The sequence below is a fragment of the Chamaea fasciata genome, unplaced genomic scaffold, assembly GCF_029207755.1.
Source record: "Chamaea fasciata isolate MVZ Bird 193981 ecotype frontalis unplaced genomic scaffold, bChaFas1.0.hap1 SCAF_7, whole genome shotgun sequence".
In the NCBI taxonomy this organism is placed as follows: Eukaryota; Metazoa; Chordata; class Aves; order Passeriformes; family Sylviidae; genus Chamaea; species Chamaea fasciata.
In genome coordinates this window covers 14,536,235-14,563,665 of record NW_027094092.1, presented here as the reverse complement: position 1 = coordinate 14,563,665, position 27,431 = coordinate 14,536,235, and the positions used below count along the sequence as shown (strand labels likewise).

Here is a 27,431-nt window from a genome sequence, read left to right as displayed (position 1 = left end):
TTTCAGGTTTCAGCTGTGCCCTGACAAACTTCATTTGTGTTACACGTTGGTCACTTTTCCTTTGTTTGGTGTTGTGTTAGATTACCTACCTGTGCCTCTTTGGTATCCATTCTGCTTTTCTCTTATTTCCCTCTCATTCTTTAACCACCCATGCAATTAAAAGGGTGCTCAGCAGCTAAATTCAAACACCACTGAAGAACAAATAATCTCATTCCCTCATGCTGAAGAACTGTTAATGTAGGTAGCCTCTTCTACCTTGAAAGAACCAAAAGCAATCCTTGTCAAATGCACTTGTTTTGGGGGAGAAATGTGGTAGCTGTTTAACTGCACACAGGAGGGTAAGGTGAAAGGTGTCACTAAAGATTCCATGTCTGCCACTAGTGGCATTTCCCCATGGCTGTGAATCACAGCAGGAAGCTGGCTGCAAATTCTTTTGGGCAAGCTCCTGAGTCCAGGAAAGGGCTGTGATCCAAGTGATGACTTCTGTCCTCTCTGTGAGTTGGTCATGCCTGCGTGCTTACATGGTTTTTAATAGCTCCTGCACACACCTTCTAACTAAATTTTTCTAGTTGAGATTCATCAAAAATAGATTTACTGTGTGGATGTATAGAATCTTTACCTAGTAATCATCATATTGTGTGGCTTTATTCTTATGTTAAAGATATTTAAATATAGATTCGCTGACGGCTTTTGAATCTTACTTCTGTCTGTCATATGTGAGACTAACAGAAGCTCAGAAGTGCTTTAAAACTTTATTCATGGTAGGCATTTTGACTTCTTTGGTTTGTTGTGTAGCTAACTAATACTAAAAATTCTACACTCAACAGTATCTCTGTTTATAATGTAACTATTTGCTAAAGTGTTGGGAGCTTCATTTTACCCTTCTTATGTTGTACAGTTGTGGAAAGAACGCTTTTCAGATAGAAAAATTATTCACTGCAGTGGCTGGCTTTTCATGTCTTTATTAAATAAAGTTGAACTGGTAGTTTACCGCAAGATCTTACCTCAGTGATGTTTCAGTGTACAAAGTCATCTTCTAGTTTTGTCCACACAAGAAGCATCACCCATTTTCTTACAGCTAGTGACCAAAATGTCCTCATCAGAACCAGCTGGGTGGTTTCCTAAAATTGTTCATCTGTCATTGCTGGCAGTGATGGGTCTGTTGTAAGCAAGCTTTGACTGCTCTGTTTTGCAGGAGAGGTTCAAATGTTTCGCTCACGCTGGATATGTGTACCCCAGGCTGCTCTGAACAAGGCTTTGGCTATGTCATGTCCCCACGGGAACAGTCAGCCCGAGAATACCTCCAGACAGCATCGAACATCCTGACTGAAGAGGAGCTGCACAAGAAAGCACTGGATCCTTTCATACTCCAGGCAGAGTTCTTTGTGAGTGTCTGACCTCTCTCTTCTAGAAGCATCAATAAAAATGGGATGTTGTCTCTCCAAAGAAGACCTTGGTATTGTTTTCTGCCAGTCTAAAAGTAGTGCATGCAAACTCCACTTCTGTCAGTGAAGCATTTAATGCAATTCCCAAATTTATCATTATTTTAAATTACAATGTCTGAAAGCTTTCAGTGATATTGTCACTTAAGAACTAGAGAATTGGTTCTGGCAAAAACAACAAGATGTCCTTGTTTCACAAGATTTTTATTTTTTTTTTTTTCTGCCGTGTATTACCTGTTTAACAACAGCAACAAAATAATCACTAGAGTTCAGAAGAAAAGCCACATTTGCTATAAGCATAATTTCTTGAAATGTGTCTGGATTTATCCTAGGGATGAAATCAGTCCTAATCTACCCTCTTTGCTGTTGAATGCTTAATGTGGAGCTACTTTTCAAATCTTTTCAGATGTTCTCTGGTTAACCTGAAACACAGTGTGGCTCTGTCATTCAGCAGGAGCTATAGAAAGTATGTATTTATGGGTTTTTTCTCTGCACAAAAATAATTTGCAGGTTGTAAACTACTGAAGTTAATACTGCCACATCAAATATTCTCTGAAGCATGTAATCTCAGCAGATCAGGAGGAAGATTATGTTTTGCAACCTTACAGACCTTTCAGCCTGTCCTCTTCATGACCTCTAAGTGTCTGAAAGGCAAAGACCACTCTGATTGTCACTTGCTGTCCTCCCTCCTTGTGCAGTTTAAGGGGTTTTTCCCTTTACAAGAACAGGGGGATAGTCTGGACTTCTGTTTTAAAATAGAGCACAAGGTAGCTGTGGTCCTTAATTCCTTTAGTGCTGTACAAGTTGGAGGAAAGCAGCTTTTGTGTAGGCAAAGCCCTGATGGTTTTAAAGTAAAGAATCTATTGCTCTTTCAGGGAGGGGATGTTCACTCGGTGTTTGAACTGACTGCTAGACTAGTCCACATACAATTTCATCAGTCTTGGAGCTACTCTGTAGCTTTCAAGCAAAGCAAATAATGTAAGAAGTAGAAGAAAATACACTGCATTTGTCTGAGATATTTTGAATTAGGTTTCCTGGTGTTCATAGAATCATTCAGCAGCCAAGCCATCCCAAGCTATTTTCATTCTTTAATGAAAACTAAAAGAGCACAAAATGCTGTGCAATCAAAATGTCATTTCTGTAATTAAAAATTGTAAACTAGTTGGTTTTTAATGAAACAGTTACCAGCAACTAGCTCTTCATCATGTGTTTTCGCTCTGTCTAACCTACATGGTTTTCAAAGTCCAGATCCCAGATGAAGCAAGCAGCTATGTCATTTTGGAAGAAGAGTCAGGGAGGACGTTAACGGGTCTAAATCCTGAAATTTGTACAAGATTTAGAGTTTTTACTCAGGCAGTAGTCCTGTTGATTTCACCAAGAATTGGCTAGCGTGGTGAATGACTTAAGACCCAAAAACAACCCATGGAGCTTGGCTCAGGAAGAGTTTGGGTTGACTAAATACAAAGGAACAATTGAGAAAAATATGAAGATTTTGTTCCTATGCAGTTCTCAAAATTGATAGGAAATTACTTCAACAAAGCATTTTTTGTCCTTATTTGCCTCTGGTTAAATCCAAGTGTGCTCAGTGCTTTGTAAGAGATGGAGGGCAGATAGTCTTCTAAGGTTCCAGAACTGACCTCAAGTTGTTCCAGGGCAGGTTTAGATTGGATATTGGGAAAAAAATTATTCACTGAAAGAGTGAAGAACTGTAACAGACTGCCTGAGGAAGTGGTGGAATCACCATCCATGAAAGTGTTTGTAAACATGTGGATGTGGCACTTAGGGACACGGCTTAGCAGTAAACATGGAGGTGCTAGGTGAAAGGTTGGACTCCATGGTCTTAGAGGCCATTTTCAGCCTAAGTAATGCTGTGTTTCTACATAGCTCTGCTCATCTTCATTTTTTTCCCAGAGTGAGGCTTGCCTTACTTAACCCTGATTCCTGTTACCAGTCTGTCCTGTAGTGGTCTCAAATCCAGTGTAGAGCAGCTGGGATGACCAGCTCTGCCTCCCAGTTCCCGTGAGCTGTATCTCTGCTGAGCCTGGTTAACACATCCCTTCTCTTCGCCTGCCTGCTGACTCCAGCTGGTGGAAGGTTCCTGTTTGTTCCTGGCATTGGCCACTTATTGCAGGGGATGAGCAGTGGGGAATAGGAAGTCCCTCCATCTCTGTGTGTTCTTTGTGTCAGCGATAGAGAGCACAGGCAACCCCCAGATACCCCTTTGCTCCTTCTCCATGGAGCTTGACAGCACAACAGCAAAGCAGTGACGCTCCCCCAGCTCCATGGAGTCAGGTCAGCACACCAGCCTGTCATAATGTGTGTCATACTTTGTTGCTGGTGCATGTCCCCAGCAAATTATTAACTTCCACCCTCAGAGAGGAAGCGATGTGAGTCAGAAAGGATGGTGCTGAGGTCCATCCTCTTGGAGCAGCGTCTTGCGTTCCACCTCTTGCATTGCTCTGTGCCTACACTCGCAATTCAGTGCTAATAATATTAGGAGTGAACATGTCATGCGTGTTACTCAATGAATTAGTCACTAGGAGCATTTTCACATGAAGGATTTCAGAAAAAAAAGCCAGTGACAGTAAAAGGAAACATCAATCATACTTTGGTGGTAAGTTGCTAGAGGTACTGTACAATTTGTCCCAGCTGACTTCATCACTTTGCCTCCCTCGCAGGGAGGACATAATGGGCTTGGGGTTTTTATACCTCCTGTGAATCTAATAATACTACTGACTGTCTCTTATGTTTTTGTGGGGTTTTTCTTTTTCTTTTTTTTAACAGGAAATTCCAATGAACTTTGTTGATCCAAAGGAATATGATATTCCAGGTTTAGTGCGTAAGAATCGCTACAAAACAATTCTCCCAAGTAAGTTTCTGCTTTTTAAGTCACTGGGGCAGGGTGGTTTATTCCACATGCTGGAAGGCTTTGCATTTTCCTTTCCTGAGTGCATGAAGTGTACCCTCACCACAGTGTATTGTCCAAAAGCCATGTTTATGGAGCAGCAGCATAGCTTCAAAGCATAAATCAAATTTCCAAAGAGGTACAGAGCATGAAGAACCAAAATGCTGCTGATCCTCAGGGAAATGTAGGTTTTTTTAGTTATTAGAATTGCATCATTTGGTGCTGCTTAAAAGTTGTACCCAAGAACTTGGTTTATTAAGATGTTATTTAACGATTTCTTTGATTAAATTTCTTTTGAAAGACCAAATTCTAGCAACATTATTTTCCTGACTGTTTTTTTAAATGCAGACTGAGAATATTGGGAACTGGCCTGTTGGCATCAAGATGACACAGAAAAGTATTTTTCTTTTCTATTACACTAGTTTTATTTGTAGGCAGGAGTAGGAGTTTTGAGAAATATTTTGGTACAAATTTTTAACAAGTGTCATCATTTTCCCCTCTTTCATACTTAAAGGTACTTTGGAAAGTGATATGATTGGATGTCTTTGTTTGTTTGTTTGGGTTTTCTTTTTCTCTAAGCTGTTGTTGGAAGATGGTACCACCATCCACAGTAGTCTTTTGCAAAATCCAAAAGGTTCAGTGTCAGGTTAGCAAATATTAGTGCAGTGAAGTCAAAAATGTCCTCAGCTACACCTAACAGTCAATGAGACTGGTTTTGAAATGGTTTCAAAAAAGATTTTTTTTTAATGTCTTCAAACTCCAGCAACTGTAGCCTAATGTGTGCAACTCTTTTGATGACTTTGTACTCTTTCTCAGAGCAGAAATGTAAAAGCATTTAACACCTTTCCATATTGCTGTGCTAAAGGCTGAGGTGATTAGTTCAAGTATTAATTTCCTGGTTTTGCTGGAATGGGAAGATTGCAAAAATGGATATTGATTTCAGATGCCGAAGGTGCCAGATCTCTAAGTGCTCTGTGTATTGTGAATTTGGTATCTCTTCATTTCAGCCATATTGGTATCTGCCAGCAGCCGTTGTTGTAACTTTGACCTCTTCTTCTCAGATAACTGCTTTCTACCCAACCATCTCTCTAAGGGTTAACAACTTTATTCTGGCCTTATTATAGTCTGAGGGGTTTTTTTTTTTCTAAATAAGCTTTTAGCAGCTTTGTCTCTTGGCTGTGTCCACAGGATGGCTTGATATTGCTGAGAAAAGGAGAGGGCTGAATGCTCACTCTCATCCCACTGCCTCCATTTCACAGGGCTTGGTGCTGGCAGTAAAGAGGGGTAGCAAGGAGACCTAAACATTCTCTTTGTGCTTCAAAACCAAAGATCCCAGTAAAAGAGAATCTGGTCTGTCTGAGGACAGCATTTCATGCTGAGTCTGTGTTTGTAGTACTGTAAAAATTACTGTGCACCTAGTCCTTAATATGATACTGGGTAAAGCACAATTTTTGCATAAATTTTATTTTATTCTGCTTTCTAAGTCAGCTGAAGGGGTTTTTTTATGAAAAAGGCACCTGTGGTTTGTTTTTAATACTATTTTGGTCGCATACACTGTTGCTGTTTGCTGAGGCCTCTGTCAGGAGGATGTTTCTTGTCAGTAGTAACAAACTGGGTAGCACTGGTCAAAGTGGGCCTGTGTCGGTTCCCATTAAAATCAGTGAAACATCCATTGACTTCAGTGGGAATCGGACTGAACTTCTTAAGTGGAATAATGTTTTCTTTTGTCATCTTATTAGAACAAGAATAATGCTTCATAAACAGCCTCAATGAAGGAGACTCAAGTACTGAAGAGACTTAAAATGCAAGAGACTGTTAATATTCTTTAATTTGTCTATAACCGTTATATTTGTTAATAGCACATCTTGGAGTTCGGTTCATTGCAAGATGAAAAAGGGAAAGAATTATTGTCATCTGGCTTGTCTGGGTGCAGGAAATGCATGTTTATGTTTTGGTAGAAAAGCTCTTTGCTGTCATTTCACAAAAAATATTCTAATGTCTTTGAAGCCAGAATGAGTCTGTTGACCTAACAGATTGAGAAATAATTTCCTGGAGCAGAAAACTGCTTTTGCAGAATAATGCTGAGACGCTGACTCTGCAACAGGACCAATTAAGGCAGGCTTCAGAGAGTGGGTGAAACTGTCAGAAGGCTGCAAATTACCCCAACCATCCCCTCCCTTTTTTAATGGTCTTAACATGGGGGTTTTCCAAGGCCACTCATATCTGCTGTGATGGCCATGAATGCATGTAAATGTCTTGCTGTACTAAATAATCTTGTAAGTCTGTTTCCTCTTGAGCAACTGATAAACTATTCCTTATCTCTGTACACCTTTCAGATCCTCACAGCAGAGTGTGCCTTACCTCAGCTGATCAGGACGATCCCCTCAGCTCTTACATCAATGCTAACTACATCAGGGTAAGAGCCCTGTAGCCCGGTGTGTCTGCCCAGCCTCTATCAGCCACTGTTAATGTAAACAGAATTGCAACCTACACTGGCTTTTAAGGGCATCCTAGCTGATCTGATTGCTCTTCTCTCCTGCTTACATTAGCTGAAACCCAAATCTCGAAGTGCACCTGTACAGATTCAGACCAGACAGAAACATACTTCTGCAGTTCTTGTTGCAAAATTCCTTGTCAGCTGGCCTAACCAAGGCACTGGATAATCAGCTTGAATAAGGCTCAGGACCTAGCTAGAGTCATCTCAAGGCTGTTGGACACTCTTGGCTGGAATTTTGAGTCCATACTGTGCCTTTGCTCCATGTGCACATGTGCAGGAGAGAGATAGAGAGGAGAGCTGATGCCACGGAGTCAGCATTTCAACCGGGATAGCTCCCTGATTTTTTTAAGAATGAACCTTCAAGGTTATGGTGGACATCCCTGTTAAAACTGATCTCTTGTTCTTTTGTTGGCAGGGCTATAAAGGAGAGGAAAAGGTATATATTGCTACTCAGGGACCGATAGTTAATACTGTCACTGACTTCTGGAGAATGGTGTGGCAGGAGCGTTCTCCCATCATTGTCATGATTACCAATATAGAAGAGATGAATGAGGTAATGCTGTTACATCCAGTCTATATTTTTATCTGTACTCCAGCAGATATTTTCAGCATAGACACTAAGCCAGCAAACAGAAGTTAGTTCAGTGGCCTGTGCAATCAGAAGCAGCGTTAAATTCTTCATGCTCAGAGAAGATGTGGGCTTCTCTTTCAATTCTGTTTACTGTAAGTCCTGTTCTGCTGTCTGACTTCTCCTACTGTTGTTTTTGCCATTTTCCTCTCTCAGCTGACTTGAAACCCCTCCTTACCCAGCTCTATTTGCAGGCAGCCTTTGAAGTTCTTTCTAAAGGAATCAAAAGCAGTAGTACCCCGTAACTGCTAAGGTTGAATATCTTTAATCAGTAGAGTTGTTGCTGCTTTATCTTACATTTATTATGATTTGATGTCTATATGCACATTTCATTGAGGAAGTACCTGAGTTCTGTATGATAACCAACAACTAGAACTGACTTGGATATTGAGGACTTTTCCCCTGAATGTATCTAGGGAATGCTTATGAAATACTAAAATTAAGATGCTGAAATTTTCTATTTGCCACCTACTTCCATAAATTAAACTGTAGTGATGTTTGTGCTAATCCACCTAAAGTGATGTGGGGGTTTTTTGCAGTTCATAATACTGCAACCCTCCAGCTGTTTATTACTTGCTGCAATTTTTTCCCCATAGCAGAGTTGCAAGAACTTTGTGCCTGGGCTTCAGCTCACAGACAGGTAGCTGAGCTCACATCTGCCTTTACTGGCAGGGTAAGATGTAAGAAAGTGGTCTGGGTATGTGCTGGCCTCTGCAGCCCCCCTCACCACTATGCAGCTAGGTTGAGTGGAGATATCCAAATGTTGTTTCTTAAACTGCAGCAGCAGCGTATGTCAGGTTTGTCCTTGAGAATAGATTAGTAATTTAGGTTAGAGATTTTTGTTTGGAGAAGGAGCTTTAGATGCTTAGAAGCTAAAGAATATGGGCATACATCCAGCTTACAGACAGAGTTGTAATGGTTTATCTGCTAGATGGAAGCTTAGTGCCCATAATCATGCATGTGCACAAATCTTTTCGTGGTTATAAGGTAAATAAATTTAACCTTCAGCTTCCTTGAAAAAAAGACACGAACAAGTCTGACACAGAATTATCATGCTTTGCAAGTTAAAAAAGGTCAGTTATTACAGCTGGCTCATTGGACACGTCCTGTCAAGGCGTTGCTGATGCACAACAGAGTATGTTGCTGATCTGAATGCTTTGTTTTCACTCGTGTTTTAAACTTGTACCTGCCTGTATCTGAGCAGCAGCACTGAAGCAATAACTTGCTCATTAATCAAAGTTGCCAGTTTCTGGCACTTATAATATTAAAATGTCTTGACACAGTCAGTGCACTGGAATCTTTTGAGGACTTCGAGGTTTAAAGATGCAGAGGAAATGCTGGTCCTGAATGACACATTTGTTGATATGTTATTCCACTGTAGTTTTCATAACGAGATTGTATGACAGGAAGGCAAAATAGCCTTTATGTCTGGATTGCCTCTTACCTGCACTGACCAAGTGTTTCACCCCTCTTATCAGTAATGGAAAGCAGTGCACTGCAGTGCTGAGGCACTACAGAACTGGAGCTTGCTACAGTCTGTATATCACAACAGAGCTGCTGAGTCTTTCCTGATGCATTTTCTGTCAAAAATGTAATCGTGTCAGCAATCTCAGCCATAAATACAGGGTCCTTTCATGTAAATGTCTTCTCTACTCACTCCGTTTATCTGCAACACTTACGTTGCTAGTTGAAAAACAGGTCTCAAAGTTCATAGATTCAAACCCAAAAGTTTTGTTCAGCAATGATGCTAGTAAGAGAGGCTCTGTGTTCCTCCTCAGAGCAATGACTTCACTCATGTGGGTATTAAAAGCTCTGCACCTCAGCCCTCTGTCACTTCTAATCTGAACTGACAGACAGCCCACAGAAATGAGTGGGCAATCTTACTCCACTCCTTTAAGCAGAGCCATGTCTGTGCTATTGATAGCTAGTAGTGTTCTTGACAATTTTTGCAGTGGATTCTGCAGTTTATGAGTAGAGGAAGAAAAAACACAATCTGCATAAATAACTTTACAGAGACACAGTGGGCCACAATCCCAGTGGGTTATTAACTGATGTACTGTGCAGATGGAACAACACTGATTCTCCCACACAAAATTTTGACTCAGTAACTTTGCGAGGTACTTTTCTGTTGTTAGTCTTTCTCCTCAAGTAGAATTATGTTTGGTGGGGGAGAGCAAAATGATTCAACTTGTTTCCTTCAACATTGTGTGCAGATGTGTAAAAGAGGAATCTTATAAGCATCATCTTTACTGAGGTTTGTTGAATAGCAGTTACCTACTCCCCTGTGATAATGAAATATTTTCTTGCATTGTCACAAGGGAGCCTTTTTCTCAGACTCTGCCTCATTCACGTCATTCCTTGTCCATGAACTAATTTGTGCACCATCTTGAAATGCCTGTCTCTGCCTTTGCATACTGATTAATTTAGAGAAACTAAATACAAAACCAGTCTTTTTTAGCTTTCCTTCCAGGATCAGAGTGCTTACAGATTTTCACTGGCTCATCTCTAGTGTATCAGTACCAAAAAGTAGATCTGGAAATGGACTATAGTTTCTGTGTTTCTAGGTGTCAGGTTGTGCTGGCTGCATCTCTTACTGGTTTTTGGCAAAATCGAATGTAGTAGTCCAATGTCTCTCACAGCTATTGCTGCCTTTTAGTTCCCTAGCTTTGAGAGATTCTCACTGACAATTTTAAGTGGATTTTGGTACATAATCTATTTCCCCAAACATCCCCAGTCATGTTATTTTGTGCAAAAACATGTGCAAATGATCATTTTATATTCAGAGAGCATTGAGCCTTTATAAAAATAGAAAGGCTGTATTTTGTGTTTCTACATCAGTATATATGCAGCACAGATATATTGGTAACTAGTGTATATTATACTAATCATTATTATCTTAAGAAAAGGATTAATTTAAAAACAGAAGCACATTGCCACCAGCCTCTCTAATGAACCTTCAAAATGCACATCAGTTGCATAAAGATAAATAAGGATGTGGGTATTTAAAAGCATTGGATAGTAATTACTTGATTTGTGCATTTTTAATCAAGCAATCAGGCTATTATGGATGCAGCAAAAATCAGCTGAAATGTGGTCCCTGTTTAGTAAGTGAAAGCTTGTACTTATTATAGAAACAAAATTTATTCATATTCATCTATGCATGTGCTATATTCTCTTTCAGGGGAGAAAAAAATGAGCCTCCCTTGATACCTGCTTAACTGGATTTGTTTTATATTGCACACAGAAATGCACAGAATATTGGCCAGAGGAGCAGGTCACCTATGAAGGGATAGAAATCACAGTTAACAGAGTCATACAAGCAGACGATTACCGTTTAAGGCTCATCACCCTAAAGGTAAATTGTTCCAATGTACTTACAGTAGCTTAGCTGTGTAAATCTATAAATGCAGATGTTCAGGGGGAGTTGTGTAGAAAGCTTCTGCACAGTGTACTGCTGTACATATACTACTTTTCATTACTGAAGTCGTTGTAGCTTTGCCCAGTTCACCCGCATGATGGTTACAGAAAAATAAGCAGTCAGAGGTTTAGGCTGCGTGTGTACAGTCTAAAAGCCACCAAGCCAGTTGTAGTAGTATGGGGTTCACTGGGTAAGAAACCAGTGACTCATTCTGTGCCTTTGTCCTCTGGGTTCATTGATCATTTAGAATGAAATGTCAGCTCGCAGAGAGCTTCTTACTTCACAAGTGTAATTTTATATACCAGTAACCATTCTGTAATCTTGTGGATAGAAATTTTTAGCACTGGTTTATTTTTTAAGTACTTAGATACTACTTATTCTAAACTACCTGAGTCTTATTTTACAACTCTTTTCATTGCTAGGTTCTCGAATATCAAGCTACATGTTTTAGTAAAAGTCTGTTTACATAAACTTCATACATCTTTCATCTGCCAGATTTACCCCGACCTCGGTATAACATGATAATTTCTTTCCAAGCTGGAAAAACTCTCTTTTATCCAGCCAGTTTCAAGTCTCTTCAGCCATATGCTAATGGGCAGAAAGCCAGCATATGACATCCCATGTCTGGATTCAGAGTGTAGAAAGTCTGTCACTCATGCTCTTGGCAAAGGCAGCAAGGAGAAAATCACACTCCCTGAGAAGTGGGAAGTGAGGAATATTTACATGTTGCAGACTTGCAGCTCATCTGGTTTTGCTTTTCTGTTAGACAATGGTTTTGTTTTCAGTACTAGTGGGTCAACATCTCTTTCCTCCACCCCCAAATGTCAGGTTGTGAACTGCTGAGTTCTAGAGCTGAAATAAAGATTCCATTTAACTTACCATTCCCTAGAGCTGTACATTTGTCATTTAATGGCAAGAGTGGAGCAGCAGCTCTGAACCATGCATGCATCAAGTGACTTAGTGAAAACTGGAAAAGCCATGAATTGACTTCAGTTTGCCCTTAAACAGGAGTGTTCAGAAATACACAGTTACTGAATGCTTTACGGAGTGAACAGTCATTTTTCTCTCAGTATAGGGGACAAGATTTTTCAGGTTTTGGGAATTTAGAAGAAGCTCAGGCTATAGGCAAGGCTTGTTTTCCTTTCTCAGAGAAAGCTGCCAGTGTCTAGCCACTGAGTCATGATCTCAGCTACAGCATACATGATGGTAGACTTCAAACTGTCAATTAAATCTTGCTTCCTCCTAGCTGTTCTCAAGTCTTCGCAGCCTCAAGGAACAATCAATAGGGAATATTTTGTTCAAGTCAAAGCAGAAGTGTACAGAACCACAGAAGTCAGGGTTCTCCAAGCAGAAGCATAAAACTTTTAACACAGTAGACGAAACTAAAGGCATCCAGAGTTCATCTTTAGAACTTTGTTTTCTGTTGCTGTCAACCAAATGACTTATGTAGTGATTCATGTTTTTCTTCAGATGACTTTTACTTTTCTCTCAGTGTTATTGACAACATTTTTATTATAATTTTTCACAACTGAGTTAAGAATTGGATGTTCATAACTTCTGTGACTCACACATAGTCACACATTCAAAAGCAACTGTGTTTCAGAGCAGTCTTGATTGGATTTACTGTAGTGAGCTGGAGTGCTATTCATGATAACCAGTTATGCTCTCTTAAACAAAGTATTTTCTCCCTAGCATAAACACCCTAAGGCCAAACTCTGTGCTATGATAGTAAGGCTCTCTTTTCCTGAAGTGAGTTAGACACAGCCCAAAGGATCCTGTGGCTATGCTTCAGTGAGCACTTTAAACCCAGTGTAAGATGGAACAGCATCTCAATGAAGCTGAGCCTCCCTTTGTCTATCTCTCTTGTTTTGACCCTTGTGCCATCTCCCATGTACCCTCACAAGTGTTTGTGGGTGTGTGCCAAGCCAAAGGGAGAAACTGATTGATCCATCTGAAAATTAAGCCATCTCAAGAAAGGAATAAGATTAAATGTGATTTCTTTCCCAATCTGGTTCACTGTGGAGCTGTGCAAAAGCTTTGTCATCCAAAGAAATGGATGGAAAATGCACAACCACAGAGCACTCTTAGCATCCAGTGACTGACAAGCATAGGGAGGGACTTGGGAGCATACATGACAGAAACTATTTTCAGGGTTTTGTGCCTTGTTCTTTAGAAGGAGTTATGTTTCTTTTTTTTTTTTTTTTTTTTTTTTCCCCTCTCTTCAAGTCAGCCAGCCATGTGTTGAAGGGAGGGTTGTGAAAGCTAACAATTCTCTTCTTGGACCTTTTGCAAACATTTACTTTGCCCTGTGCCAGCTGGCCTGTGTAATGGCTGCAAGGGTAAGACCAGTTCCCTGGGTGCCCTGTTACTATTTTGCACCTTTAGAAATCAGACAGAAGGATATCACTTTGAACACACAAGATCAGAAGCTCACAGTGCTACTCGGCACTCCAGAAAGGAAACAGCACATATGCTATATTCATAACCATGCTGAGACAGAGAATCAGAATTTGTGTCTCTCAGAAAGACCTGGACTGCAGCTAGATACAATTCCCACCTTCCATACTGCCTCTGAATTTCTCACCATGTTTAAGAGAAGAGTAGAATTGACAGGAGACTGATATAAGTCTGTCTGTCAGAAGAGATAGAAAAATAAGCTCCCATCTCTTTCCCTCATCTATTTATCTAGCTATCACAGACAGAGGTATGGCTTCTGGCTCTGTCTGTCAAATACATTATGAAAGCAATTATGTCACAAGCACAGCTCTGGCTTTGCTGAATGAATCTGTCAAGAGGGAACAGACTGCCTGGAGTGTTTTGCACACAGCTCTTGGCACTAAAAGAGCAGAATACTTTGCGGGGGGGAGGAATTTTTTGGGTTTGTTGTTTGGGGTCTTTTTGTTTTGGTTTGGTTTTTTGTGGGTTGTTTTTTGGGGGTTTTGTTGTTTGGGTTTTTTTTTAAGGCACTTTACTGAAGTGCAGTCTTGATATTTGAAGTCCAGATTTCTGTGTTGTGTGGCTTCCCATTTGGATTTCTGTTCCATTTAGCATTCACATTATGGTTGGGGTTGGAAGGGACCACTGGAGATAATCTCGTCCAACCCACCTGCTAAAGCAAGTTGCCCTAAAGCAGATTGCTTGTGCTTGTGTCCAGGTGAGTTTTGAATATCCCAGAGAAAGAGACTCCACAAACTCTCTGGGCAGCCTGTTCCAGTGCTCTGTCACCCTGTCACCCTCAAAAATTTTTTCCTCATATTCAGATGGAACTTTGTGTTTCAGTTCATGCCCATTGTCCTTGTCCTGTAGCCAAGCACTACTGAAAAGAGCCTTGACCCATCCTCTTGACACCCTCCCTTCAGATACTTACAGATTTTGATAAGGTCCCCTCTCTGTTGTCTCTCCTCCAAGCTAAACAGGCCCAGCTCTTTCTAAGTGAAGTGCTCCAGTGCCTTAATCATCTTCATGGCCCTCCACTGGACCCTCCCCAGTAGTGCCTTGTCTCTCTTGAGCTGGGCAGTCAGAATTGGATGCAGCACTCTTGGTGAGGCCTCTCTAGGGCTGAGTAGAGAGGTAGGATCACTACTTGCAACCTGACAACTCTGCTTTTCTTAATGCAGCACAGGATACCATTGGCCTCCTTGGCCACAAGGGCACTGCTGGCTCATGGGCCACTTGTTGTCCACCAGGTCCTTCTCCACAAGGCTGCGTTCCAGCTGGTCAGCCCCTAGACTGTACTGGCACCTGGGGTTATTCTTCTCCACGTGCAGGACCCTGCACTTGTCTGTGTTGAACTTCATCAGTTCCTCTCTGTCCAACTCTCCAGCCTGCCCAGGTCTCATGAAATAGCAGTACAGCTCTCTGGTGTGTCAGCCACTCCTAGTTTTGTTTCCTCAACAAAAAATGTGCTGAGGGTACTTTCTGCCCCTTTATCCAGGTCATTGATGAGTAAATTGAACAGTGCCAAACCCGGTACCGTTCCCAGGAGAAGGCCACTGGCTATGGGCCTTCAGCTGGACTCTGCTGCTGATCACAGCCCTCTGAACCCATTCTGCCAGTTCTCAATCCATCTCACTGTCCACTCATCTAACCTATGCTTCCTGAGCTTACCTCATGAGGAGGTAAGGGTGACAGGGTCAAAAGCCCTGCTGAAGTCAAGACAGACAGTATTCCTGCTCTCCCATCATCCACCCGGCCAGTCATATCATCATAGGAGCCTTTCAGATTGGTCAAGCATGATTTCCCCCTGGTAAATCCATGCTTAATACTCCAGACAACTTTCTTCTCCACACGTTTAGAGGTGATATGCAGGGTGAACTATTTAAGTGCCTTTCTAGGGATGGAACTGAGGCCCACTGCTGTGTAGCCCCCTGGGTCCTCCCTCTTGCTGTCTTTTTGAAGTCTGGAATGGTATTGGCTTTCCTTTAGTCTCCAGGCACCTCTCTTGTTCTCCATGATCTTTCCAAGATGATGGAGAGTGACTTAGCAGTAATGTCTGCCTGCTCCCTCAGCACTCATGGGTAGATCCCATTGAGGCCCATAGATTTGTGGGTGTCAGGTTTACCTAAACGCTTTCTAACTCAGTGCTCATCAACCAAAGGAAAGTTGTCTTTTCTCCAGAATGTCTTGCCTTCAAGGTCTGCGATTCCTGAGGGCCAGCATTGGCAATGAAGACTTAAACAAAGAAGAGATTCAGTTACTCTGCCTTCTCTGTATCCTCCACCACCAGGGCTCCCACCTCATTCAGCAGCAGTCCTACCTTTTCCCTGCTCTTCCTTTTGCTACTGATGCAACTGAAGAAACCCTTCTTGTTGTCCTTGATATCCCTTGCTGCATTTAATTCCAAATGGGCCTTATTCTTTCTTGTCACATCTCCGCATACTTTGACAACATTCCTTTATTACTCCCAAGTGCCCTGTCCCTTTTTCCATATTCCATCCATTTCCTTCTTGAGTTTTTTTGCCAGAAGCTTCTTGCTTATCCATGCATGGCTCCTGCCCTCTTTGCACGATTTCTTACCCAGAGGGATGCACTGAAATTGAGCTTGGAGGAAGTCATGCTTGAATATTAATGAGCTGTCTTGGGTTCCGTGTCTTCTAGGGCCCTAACTCAAGGGATTCCTGCAACTGAGTCCATGAACGAATCAAAGTTATGTCTTCCAAAGTTCAGGCTTGTAATCCTACTTAGTGCCCTTGCTCCTTCCATGTAGGATCCTCCACCATCTGTTGGTCACTGCAGCCAAGGCATCTCCCAACCTTCACGTGCCCAATTATGTACTTAATACAAGGTTACCTCCTCGTTGGCTCCTCCATCACCTGTGTCAAAACGATCTCAGTTCTCTGCAACAAACTCCTGGACTGTATGTGCCCAGCTGTGTTGTCTTTCCGTCAGACTGATTCAATCCCCTCAGTCTTAAAGGGAAGGCCATGTTTCAGTATCAGTTTACAATGAGAAGTTCTTGTAAAACTTTTGTGGTGTTTGTCTTAACTGGATTGCAGAAAGGAGAAGAAGTCAGAAACCTGAAACATTACTGGTACACGTCTTGGCCGGACCAGAAGACACCAGACCAGGCCCCTCCTCTGTTACAGCTAGTACTGGAAGTGGAAGAGGCCATGCAGAGTGCAGAGGACAAGAATGCCCCAGTGATTGTTCACTGCAGGTAAATAAATGTTGTGTCTGAATTCCTAGGGCTTCTTCACACACAGTGACACAGTGCAGACACTGCCTTATAGGCCATCAGTCACATGTGTGAAATCTTGCCCAACTGCTTCTGAAATATGCTTGGAATTTCAAAGCTTTAATGACAATGATTTTCTATTATCAAGTGTTACGTTCAGATATAGACTGAGTTGAACATAGGTGCTGACAGTGGCTCAGTTACTTGTAAGAATAATTTCATTTCATTTGCCTTACCAGTAATACAAGCCTTTAATTATCTTTTAAGGATCAGGTTAGCAAAGATTAACATACTTTAGGTGAAATTGAGTAGAAAGACACATGGTTTCCAGTTAAGCAAGCAGACAAATAATAACATTCAGCTTTAAGCATTAAGCTTCCCTGTTTTGTAGATTCCTTCTTTGCTATTTTTTTAATCATTATTAGGCCAAAGACAATAATTTAAATACAACACAAAAATGAAAGAGTGGTAAAGCTGATTACAGCAAGTACTAATCAATAGTCAGGAAACAGATGCATAACTGATAATAAAACTGAAGTATCAGTAAAAATCTGTGGCAAAGATGAAAACTTTCATGGAAATAGCAAAGTTTTTACAGTGGTTTGACGCCTGATGAGAAAATTGTAATTATCAATCAGAGCAGAATAAAAATAGATGAGGACAGTTCTCTTCTGTCCTCAGAAAGAAGTGGGATGATGTACTTATCGTTTGTAGACATAATGAAGTATGTTCTTTTGCACTGCTAACTAGGGAGTGTGTGAAGCTTCAGCAACCCCTGTTAAATCAGATATGCTAGTTGATTTTCATCCAAGAGTGTTTTTAAAAAGTTGGTTCACACACTCTAAAGCATTAAAGTTTAGTATAGATGAATTACAGTTCTTGGAAAATTGGAGAAGTTCCAGAGGTCTAAAAGGAAGCCCTGTTTTGCCAGCATTTAGAAAGGTTAAATATGATTACTTGGAAACTACAGTCTGTCCTCAAAACAGTTGTTCCAGGTAAATAGCAAAAAGCCTGATAACAGCTGCAGTTTATCTTGCCAGGGTAATCTTCCATAATTTCAATAACATACATTTTGCCAAATTTATTTTTGTACAGAATTTTGCTTAATTTTGCATAATGTTTTCTAGGAAACAGCAGATGGTTGCTCTCCAAAAGCCATAGTAAATGGATATTATACAATGATTATGTTTTTAAAGAGCCTCTTGGCAGAAATGGCTGGTAGCCTGTTGTCGTCAAAGATCTGACTCTAAGCTAGTATGGAGCAGTCACTATTAAAATGCTCGTGGGATACCACATGTCCAGTTTTTATACCTTTGTTTTAAAACAGATGTGGAAAAATTTGGGAGAGTTCAGATGAAAAATAAGAAATGGTTTGTATGGAGATCCTCTTTGGCCATGGAAATTTGTGACTCTCTAGGAGCTCCTTGAAGAACTATGGTATCTGCTGCTGCTTACCATGTCACTCTTGCTTTGCTTATTTGTTCTGTACTCTTGTATGGTGTGATCCCCATGACGCAGTAATAATCTGGGGAGAAATGGGGCATTTTGGGGGGAAAAAAATACTAAGAGATATGGTGATAGGACTGTGAAGCATTCTATGTGGATAATGTGCTACCCAATGCTGTCTCAGGCACTGAGAGACCTGCAGCTTGTCCTGGGACAAGTGCGGTTTCTTTTATCTAAAAATGGATGTTGTTCCCTCCCTTTGCAAACTACTGAGATGTCTGGACAGTAAACACTATCAGGAGCTGTGTGCTGTGGTCAGTTTGGTTATGGTCAAGTGAAAGATGAAGGACTTGTGGGCAGCTGTGAACAGTGAACCCAATGTTGCTTGAACACTTGTTGCCAGTGATTTTGCATTACAATTTTCTCACAATGTAAATGAAAGCAGGATTTCCTGTAGTTGTGTCAAGCAATTATTCCTGAGTATGCTCAGTTAATTATTTCATGCGTAAGAAAGGCTTCCAGCATTTGCTGGTAGTTTGTTAGGTGTTGAGAAGAATTCACAGCTTCTATAGCACTGTGTCTTTGAAAATAAACTCAGTTCTGGTCATGAACTAAGAACTGTATCAGGTACAAAAGAGTTCAGGAAAATTTCAAGACTTGTTTTGATAGTGAATTTGTTGTATTCTGCTCTAATTCAAATTACTAGATTGTACATCTGATCAAAAAATGGCATCACACTTACTATACTGCTGTTAGCTCTAATTATTTAACCAAGGGTTGGGGGTTTTTTTTGCTCTACCTATGAATGAAAATAGCTTTCAAAGAAGCTGTTAGAATTGAGAATTTCAAAGCAAAGTTTGCCTTCAAAGCAAGGGTTGCTGTCAAACCAAATCTTGCTAAGAAATGCAGAAGCTTTTTTTCAATGATTCAGTGAGATGTTCAACAACATATTCAGTCAACGAGTCTCCAACAGTCCATTTTTAGCACTGTATCTGCAATGTCCACCCTTTTGCTGTGAGTGGCTCACACTTAATCATGTCATCCAGCGAAGCTGGTTTCTTTTCCTAGTTATGGCTTGCCATCTGGAAGCACTCAGCTGCCAAAGGTCAGAGGGACAAAAGGGATGACGGGATCTGCGATGGTTTAGAGGTAGTTGTTTGACAAGAAAGTTCCAAAACCCTTCTGACATCTCCACTGCCTCTCTCTGCTCTTCCCTTCCTTAGTGCAGGCATTGGGAGGACTGGCTGCTTTATTGCCACGAGTGTCTGCTGTAAACAGCTGAAGAACGAGGGCATAGTTGACATTTTGCGAACAGCCTGCCAGTTACGGTTAGACAGGTAAGAAAGTCTGTTTCCTTTCCAGAAAAATGGAAAGAAAAAATGGTAATACTTCCCCTTATTTAAGGAGAAGCAAATAAGGAGAGGGGAAGAACAAACCCAAGTGGAGGCCAAGAGAGAACGTTCCTCTGACTTGTAGTCTTTGCCTGAGCAGTAAACCTTAATGAACAGCCCTAGAGCTGATTTAGGTTCACAGCTGGCATCAAAGTCTGCACAGCTGCCCATCTCCATGCAGCAAGGGGAGACCTTTTACCAGCAGAGGAGATGGCCTCATGTTCATACAAAGGCTCAAAGATCTGCTGTACTCAAGTTCAGAGCCACAGATCATCACTTTCCTCCCAGAAGGAGTAATGAAAATTCATCTCAAATACTGGAGCTGTGAGCCATGGTGAGAGAGACATTGCTTGGGGAAGGAGAGTGCACAACCTGGAGTGTTTATAGACAAATGAAAGGAGCTGTGAAAATCTCCACAAATTCAATGGTTTCCAGTTAAGCATTTCTTAACACACCACCTTGAGTTTGATTATGAAGTAAACAGACTTGAATTTTGTACCAGAGATGTTATTTTTCCTCTCCCACTGGTTTCAAATGCCATCAAAACATGTCTCAGTGTTCTCTCTAATGATAATGATAAATGTAGTCGGGGGAAGAGATGTCACGAAAAACATACCAAAGATTTTTCTGCGGGAAAAAAAAGAACTTCAACCCCACGCTGAACTTTATTTCAGAGAAGAAATTATGCTCAGTGGGAGGCAAAAAATGAAATGCTTGCTGCCCTGCTGAGGCTCTGATAGACAGGGACCTGCAGGGGCTTAGAGATTTGGCTGTTTCACTGGATTTTAGCCCAGACAAGGGAAGGTTTCTCGAGAAAAAAAAACAGAATAGGAATAGTAAGAGCTGATTATCCATGGTCCAGTTAAATATCTGCCTGGATGTGAAATATCTTGTCTCTGTGACTGATTCTACACAGGAAAATTGCCACACAAAGGAAGGCTGAAGGCGCCTACTTACAAATGTGTGTGATACAGCAAGCCAATTGCAAATACTAGCTTGGAAGGGAGAGGGGAACTGGCAGTCACTTTAAGACTCTGAAGAAGGAAAATCATACAGGAAAGGAAGACTGCAGGAGCCTCTGTAGCTGCCATGTAGCTCTCAGGAGTGGGATGGAATAGATAAAAGCCATTTAAATGTCATGGGGTAAAATACTCAAGATGGAAAGCAGATCACCATCCTTCCTACAGAAAAGCATAATTTCTTCCAGGACTGAAAAATAGGGCTTGTGGTCTCTTGGAAGTCATGTTGCCACCCACTCTCATTTTCACTAACTCCCCCCGAAATCTCCAGGAGACTTCAAAAGGAGCATGAGAGGTTGAGACAGTGTCCAAGCAGCTATAAGAGGGAAGACTGTCTCCTCCTCTTGCCTGATCATTGCCGCTTAGAATGGTAAAGAGTCACCAGGAACTTAGGGAAAGAACGCTGGATGCAGACCAGAGTAGACGTCTGAAGGAATGCACCTCCCTGCTTTACACAGAAGTAGAAAGGTTGACATTAGCCCTGAGAACCACCTTTGAAGTTGCCATGGGTATGGAGAGAGCAAAGGTCTTTTTTCTCTTCATTCCCTCACAAATCCTTTGGAAAAGTTCTGTGCACTGGGCTTTGCATCAGTGGCCAACAGATGGTCCTAAAATAACCTAGTATGACTAAGGAGAGGAAGTAATCATTCCTGCATCCTTCCCACAGTGCTGAGAGACATTTGCTGTCATTGCCCACAATGCAACTCAGATTTCAAAGGTTTCTGTAGCAAATAGGGGTGAAAATATAATTCTGTGCCAAAGCCTGGACAGCAAGCACATGTCATGGTGTGCATATGTGTGGCAAGGGAGGAAGCCATCACATAGCAGGAAACCGGATAAAAAGGAAAATAATTTCCTGTAGTCTGAATCTCAATGACCACCCTGGTGCTTCTGTTACTACAACTTCAGGGTGCAACTCCACTGTCAATGGAATTTCTTGGGGAGAAATTGTCAGATATGATTAATGTTCCTTGTGTGTCACAGTCTGACATAGACATATTTCAGTGCTGTGTGGAGCACAGAAGGACTCAGAAACAAATCAACTGTGAGCTTGTATTAAGTGGAGCAGATGGGGAGGAGATGCTCAGCTAGGAAATACTTTTTATTTTAGATGATGTTTGTTTCTCACCTTTGCTGGATGATGAAAGGTTGGAGAACAGGTCCCTGCCCTTCCCTGCTCATTAAGTATTATTTCAACGAGCTGCTTAACAAAATAAGTGCATGGGGCTGAAGGACAAGGTTGTCTTTCCCTCTCATCTCCCCCTTACTGGTATAGCCACTCTGTGACCCATAATGGTTAAGCTGGACCCCATGGAAAAGGGCTGTCCCCAAGGAGGGTGCTAGCAGTCTGCTACCCATTTGCTCAGAGGAAGCAACTTTTCATTAGTGTCCTCTGGTGAGGTTTCTAAGGGAATGCACCACATGCTCTTCCTCAGACTGACACAGTCTGGTTGGCTCCCGTCACCCATGGGTTCCCATGTTCCTCAACTCCACTTGTCATTTCGGCCCCCTTCTGGCACTGTGCTGCCAGGTTCTGTGCACCAGCACCAGTGCTGGCACAATTCTGCACTTCTACACTTTCTGTGAGCTTCAGACACAAGTTTTAATTGTCTTCATAATGGATTGTCAAGAGATCACATCACTTTCAATGGGGTACTCTTAGCAAGATTTCAAATGTTAGTAGAATCTGCTTAAAATTAACAACTTCGTCCTGATTGGTTTTGTTTGTTTCTGTTTCCCCCTGTAGTGCTCATATGTTGGTTAATGTGCTCCTTGCTGAAATACACAGGCTAATGACACAGGAAAAATCAAACTACTTTTGCTCCTGCTTGCAGTACTTTTCAAGTTTTCAGTTTTAATGTTTTACAGTTCAGTAAAAGCTGAAAAATAAGCTGAACCAAAACAGGTTACTGTGCTGAGGTATATTTTGTTATCAAGGTGTGCACTGCAGTCAGATCAGTTATAAATCTGAGTTGTCCTTTCTAAGGTAACATTGTGTGCTCCAAAATCCTGCTGGCCATCCCTAGTTTTCTGGTTAACTTGCCAAAAGCTTGATGTGGAGTGGCACAGAAGAAAGAATCCTCATTGCAGAATGGGAAAATTGCATCCCTTATCTGGGCTGGTGTGGCTTGGCATGGCCTGGCCCTCTTTGGTCCCAAATTCAGTCCCTAGTGCAGCTATGAAGTCTTGGATAAGCTACTTCCCCTCTTTATTCCCCTGCTCCCATCTCTCTCTCCAGGGCTTTGGGGTGGGTATTACTTTAAACAGAAGGGTTCTTGGAGGACAGGCGCTCAGGTAATATGAGAATAAATGATGATGGTGATGCTTTCCTAGAGGAGGGCCTCTGCCAAGGAAAATGAATGTAAAGCCCATTCCTGTTCTCACTGCCTTCTGTTCCTTGCTTAGCAGAGATTTTCAAAATGGAGCTCAGGGTCAGACTTAAAGCTGGTTACAACCAACGGGCACTTCTCACTCATTTCAGACAGCTTCGGAGTAGGCATTTGGTGTGGCGCACAAGCTTCATGTTAGCTGTGCTATTTCCTCATGTGTTTGCAAGTAATAAGACTGCTGTTTCCCTCCCCTTTTCTTCTTGCTTTTCAGGGGAGGAATGATCCAGACTTGTGAACAGTATCAGTTTGTGCATCATGTCATGAGCTTGTATGGAAAGCAGCTTTCTAGAGCAGCAGAAGAATAAGTGTTCATGATATTCCTAAAGGCTAAAGCCAGGAGAACTTTTGACTGCGCTCAGATATATTTCAGATCTGATAAGAGACACATGGTAACCTGGCTGTCTTAGCTGGAAAGATATTCTTTTACTTTGATATTGCTTTTATGCTCTTGTTTGCATTGACATTTAAGAGCTGAGGTACGCCTTGTCTTAAACATATGTTACAGGACATAATCTTCACCAAAAAAGGCTTATTTATACTGTAAATAATAATAGTAGCTTCATTTGTTACAAAAGCAAGAAAAAAAAAAAACAGAAAAAAATCCACTGTCTTCAGTTTGCTATTTTTTAAAAGGTCATTGCTAATATATCCAAATACAGTGTGAAACTTTTTGAATTGTCATGCTGAAATGTGCCGTATGTTGACTAAGCTTGAAAGTAAATTTTTGCCTCTTTCTGATTGTTTTTACATATAAAATTACCGAATACTGTGTGTATCGTAAACCTTCTGAGCCTCTGCATTGAAAGACTCAAGTAGATTCGCATTGAAATGATGTTTCGCACATCATGTTTGCTTGTTTATTTTTTCTAAAGCAGTCCACTACCAGTGTTATTAGAACTAAGGCGGGAACAATATTTCAATGACATGAGTCAAATTCTTGCCTTGAATTCTTACCAGCAGTGTACCCCAGCATCATGACAGCGGGGTGAATCTGAGTAGACATTAATCTGAACATAAATGCTTCGTGCTTTACCTTTTCTTTGTCGATATTTGGGCATCTTAGTCATCTGGCAAACCAATTGTATTTCTGCAAATAGTTTCTATTTTTACATAGAATACAATTTCTCCTGAAATCTGAGATTCAAAATCAGGTGAGGAATTTTTTAAGTTTATCTTTATTAAAAATATAATAATAAAATCACTTTTATTCTATGAATTTATAATTGTTTCAAAGCTTTGAGGGTAACCATGTGTCCAGTGCCTATTAAAATTAATGCAAATCCTAAAGGCAGCTTAAAAAAAAAAAAAAAACCAAAACAGTGTGAACTTGTTAGCTGCTTTGTGATAAATCTTCCCTCAAACCAAATTTACTCAATAATTAGCCCATTCTAACCACTGTTCCAGGCAACAGTGTTGCTTTTCCAGTAATACAGACTGCTGCCTGTGCTTTTTGGTTTAGACTTCAGTCAGGCTGGGAAGATTGTAGTTTGTATTTAGTGCTTAGAGTTGAGCACGCGTTTTAGTGCTTCACTGAGCAGAGAAAAATGGAGGTACACAAGATCCTTAACATGAAAGATGAGTGTTTTGTGAATAGAAGCTCTGATGACGTACTAAAAATATATTTGCTTATGTCTATTTGTAACAAAAACCAAAACCCACTGCTTCAATTAGTGCAGAAGATTCTGCGAATTTACTGCACTTCCTAATCAGGAGAAGGTAAAGCAGCTCTCAGAATACAAGGGCTGATCCTGCTCCCACTGATGTTTTGCCATTGACGTCAGCAGGTGCAGGGTAAGGCCTGAAATGTTACGCCTACAACTTCATCACTGTGGGGAAAAAGTTTCCCAATATTTCAGTACACATTTTTGTGTTTATTCTGTATCCATGAACCTGTAAAAATCCTGTCTGCAGGGTTTGCATGAATGTGTGGCAAAATGTGTTATCTTTAAACCACTTGATTTTATTGCTGTATTTAAAATATTTCCTTCAGTGAGAAGCTAGCAGAAAGAACTGGCATTCTTTTTTAAAATACTGGTGGTAGTCTTTAAAGAGAGCAATAAACTTAAGCTTTTGAGCATAACATGAGTGTTAGTTTTATGTAAATCCTGATAGCTATATTCTCCTCTGTGCTATCAACTTTTTCAAAGGGGTAACACTATTCCATCTAAGCACTCCTCTAAAAATAACAAAATAACTACTAATATTCTGAATAACATTGAAAGTGGAACTCCCATAAATATTTTTCAGCTTTTCAGTGCCCTTCTGTGTCAAAACTGAGTCAGTGAATAAAACTACTTGCTCTGTCATCAGCTTCCCATGCATCTGCTAAAGAATTCTTGTTTGGAGGGCAGTGTGCATATAGGAGGTAAGTTCAACATATAAGTTGCCTCCTGTACAGGGAGATTTTCTAGAGGAGAATAACTTTATGGCAAACTAGGTATAAAGAGCTCTAAGATACTGACCTTGAGGTGCTTGCAGGGATCATCAGCAGGTATTAGTTGGCAGTACTTCACTGACTTGAGTAGAAGTGCATGATTTACACAAATGGAGGAAATCTGGTCTGCTGTCCACTCCCATTCTACATGTGTGAAATGTCCTGTGAGTGTGGTTGTTGATAAAACCAGGTTTTTTGGCACCAACTCACTACTAAAAACACGTCAGCCTCACTGCATGCTCTGGTGATGATGGCTGCACTGCTGCCACCTCCTACAAGGCAAGAGCAATACCACTTGGTCAGGATCAAAATATTCAAATACCTCTTAAAGTGTTATTTTGTCTAACAGATTTGGAGCTAATCCTCCTATTTACTGTCTGGCTTATTAAAATTAACATATTTCTGTCTCTTTTTTTCTTTACTTCTTTTTTAATGGAATTTGAGATCTGAAGGACCTTTTATCAGCTGTTCTGATCTCTTCTGTCAGCAGAGGTAGTCTTAAGAAGTGCTTAAGATTAGCAGAAAGGAGCTCTGGCTGTGTGCAAGCACTTGAGATGAGTGGGGCTGCTGCTTCTGTAATCAGTGTGTTTGTAACTGAGCTGACAATAGGAACTAAGCTAAGTTATGTCTCTGGCTAGACTTGTCTTTTTGCTCTTTCTCTATTAAATGAAAATTCCAAGCATACTTCATCCACTCCCTCCTGCTCAGTGCCTGGGACTCTTTGTACCAGAGACCACAGCATTACTACCTACAACACAGTTGTTTCCCAGAGGACTGAATTCCTCTCTCCAGGTAGGTAAGCATATAATGAACATGAGATGGTTTTATTTAGAACCAACTGTGATGTCTTCTGTTTGATAAGCTTTTTCACACTTTGAACAGGGCAGAGCCTAGCTCAGTCCCTTGGTTTGCTGGTAGTTTGGTCGATTTGGCCACCACACTTAAGCAGCTTTATCCTGGTTTTGTTTCTGTCATGGTAACAGACTAATGGCACATTCTGTCCTCATGCAGGTAGTCTGAGATCAGCAGATACCAAAGTTATGTAAAAACAAAAACTAAGAGTGCACTTGAGTGTAAGGACTATCCCCAGATAAAGCACGACTCGCTCTCTGAAGGATCAAGATTAAGATGGCTGGGTCAAATTATCCTTAAGTGTCAACTACCTAGTAGTCGTGTAGGGAAGCGAACTGCATTTCTTCCAAGACTTTCAAAAGTATCTATTTATTCTGGACTTTTCCTCTATAATTAGTCTACAATGGAAAAATCTTAACAAGTGAATTTGCAGTTGCTAAATGGACTTGAGCATGAAGAGAGGACAAAACAGGACCTTGGTTCCTGTCACTTCCTTGCTGTCTCTTCAGTGGAGGAATTGTACAGCTTGCACGTAGATGGTCATGCTTTATAGATTTGCTATGGAGAAAAAACAAAACACTTTTTCTGAAGTCCCTGGAAATAACCTTGTTTCTTTTGCCAAGTCTGTAGATGAGTATTTCCTAGTGTCTGCAAGTGACTGTCACCTTAGGATAAAGTAGGGCAACTCAAGGAATGTTTTTTTCGTGCAAGTTGAAAAAAATTCTCCAAAAGCACAGAGGAAATATGTGAATGAAAGCAGAATTTGCAGCTTTGTGCATAAGGTACAGGCAGTCAAAGATCTGCGTGCTCTAGGCAACACAAGCATTGATTTCTTGTGTCTCAACGCGAATTTCAGATATTCACAAGGAAGTTAATTTCTTTGATTACATGCAAGGAAAGAGAAGAATCCACTCTCCTTTGAGCACTGATAGAGATCAGGCTCCAGCACCTGAATACAACAGATGCTACATTCTTGTGGCATGGTGTGAAAGTCACACAAGGCGTTATGATTAGACCTGCACAAGCTTTTGGGCCATGTAATACCCAGCAGGGCAGCAGTGTCAGGTTTACTCAGATGATAGCAAAGCTGAATGAAGAGAGAGACTGAATTAGTTACTCAGAATTAAAAGCCATGTTGGCACCCGAGCTGACAATATGGCTCTGAACGTTTGAGAACATGAAGCTTAAACAGTCTGGCAAAGGACTCAGGTATTGCAATTCCTGGCCCTTTCTCTCTGCTGGACCATGCCACTCAACTTGTGTTCCCTCTTGGTTCTTTAGCTCTTATCTGGCTGTTGCTGCTTATGCCTAAAATAGAATTAAATAAGTCACTGT

At 41.0% G+C, this 27,431-nt stretch overlaps 1 protein-coding gene across 9 annotated transcripts in view; it reads left to right on the top strand.

Annotated features, from left to right (window-relative positions):
• Positions 1-24,890, top strand: part of PTPN5 (protein tyrosine phosphatase non-receptor type 5) — a 76,096-nt gene extending 51,206 nt beyond the window's left edge. For 8 of the 9 annotated variants that reach the window (XM_066187665.1, XM_066187666.1, XM_066187671.1 and 5 more), the window contains 8 exons: positions 1,196-1,385; positions 4,227-4,311; positions 6,684-6,763; positions 7,260-7,397; positions 10,717-10,827; positions 16,386-16,546; positions 19,234-19,347; positions 23,022-24,890. In XM_066187665.1, the coding sequence (XP_066043762.1) occupies positions 1,196-1,385; positions 4,227-4,311; positions 6,684-6,763; positions 7,260-7,397; positions 10,717-10,827; positions 16,386-16,546; positions 19,234-19,347; positions 23,022-23,115 (973 nt within the window). In that variant the 3' untranslated portion in view covers positions 23,116-24,890. The remainder of the gene's footprint in view (positions 1-1,195; positions 1,386-4,226; positions 4,312-6,683; positions 6,764-7,259; positions 7,398-10,716; positions 10,828-16,385; positions 16,547-19,233; positions 19,348-23,021) is intronic. The other variant, XM_066187670.1, reaches the window with a different exon arrangement.
• The last annotated feature ends 2,541 nt before the right edge of the window (positions 24,891-27,431 follow it).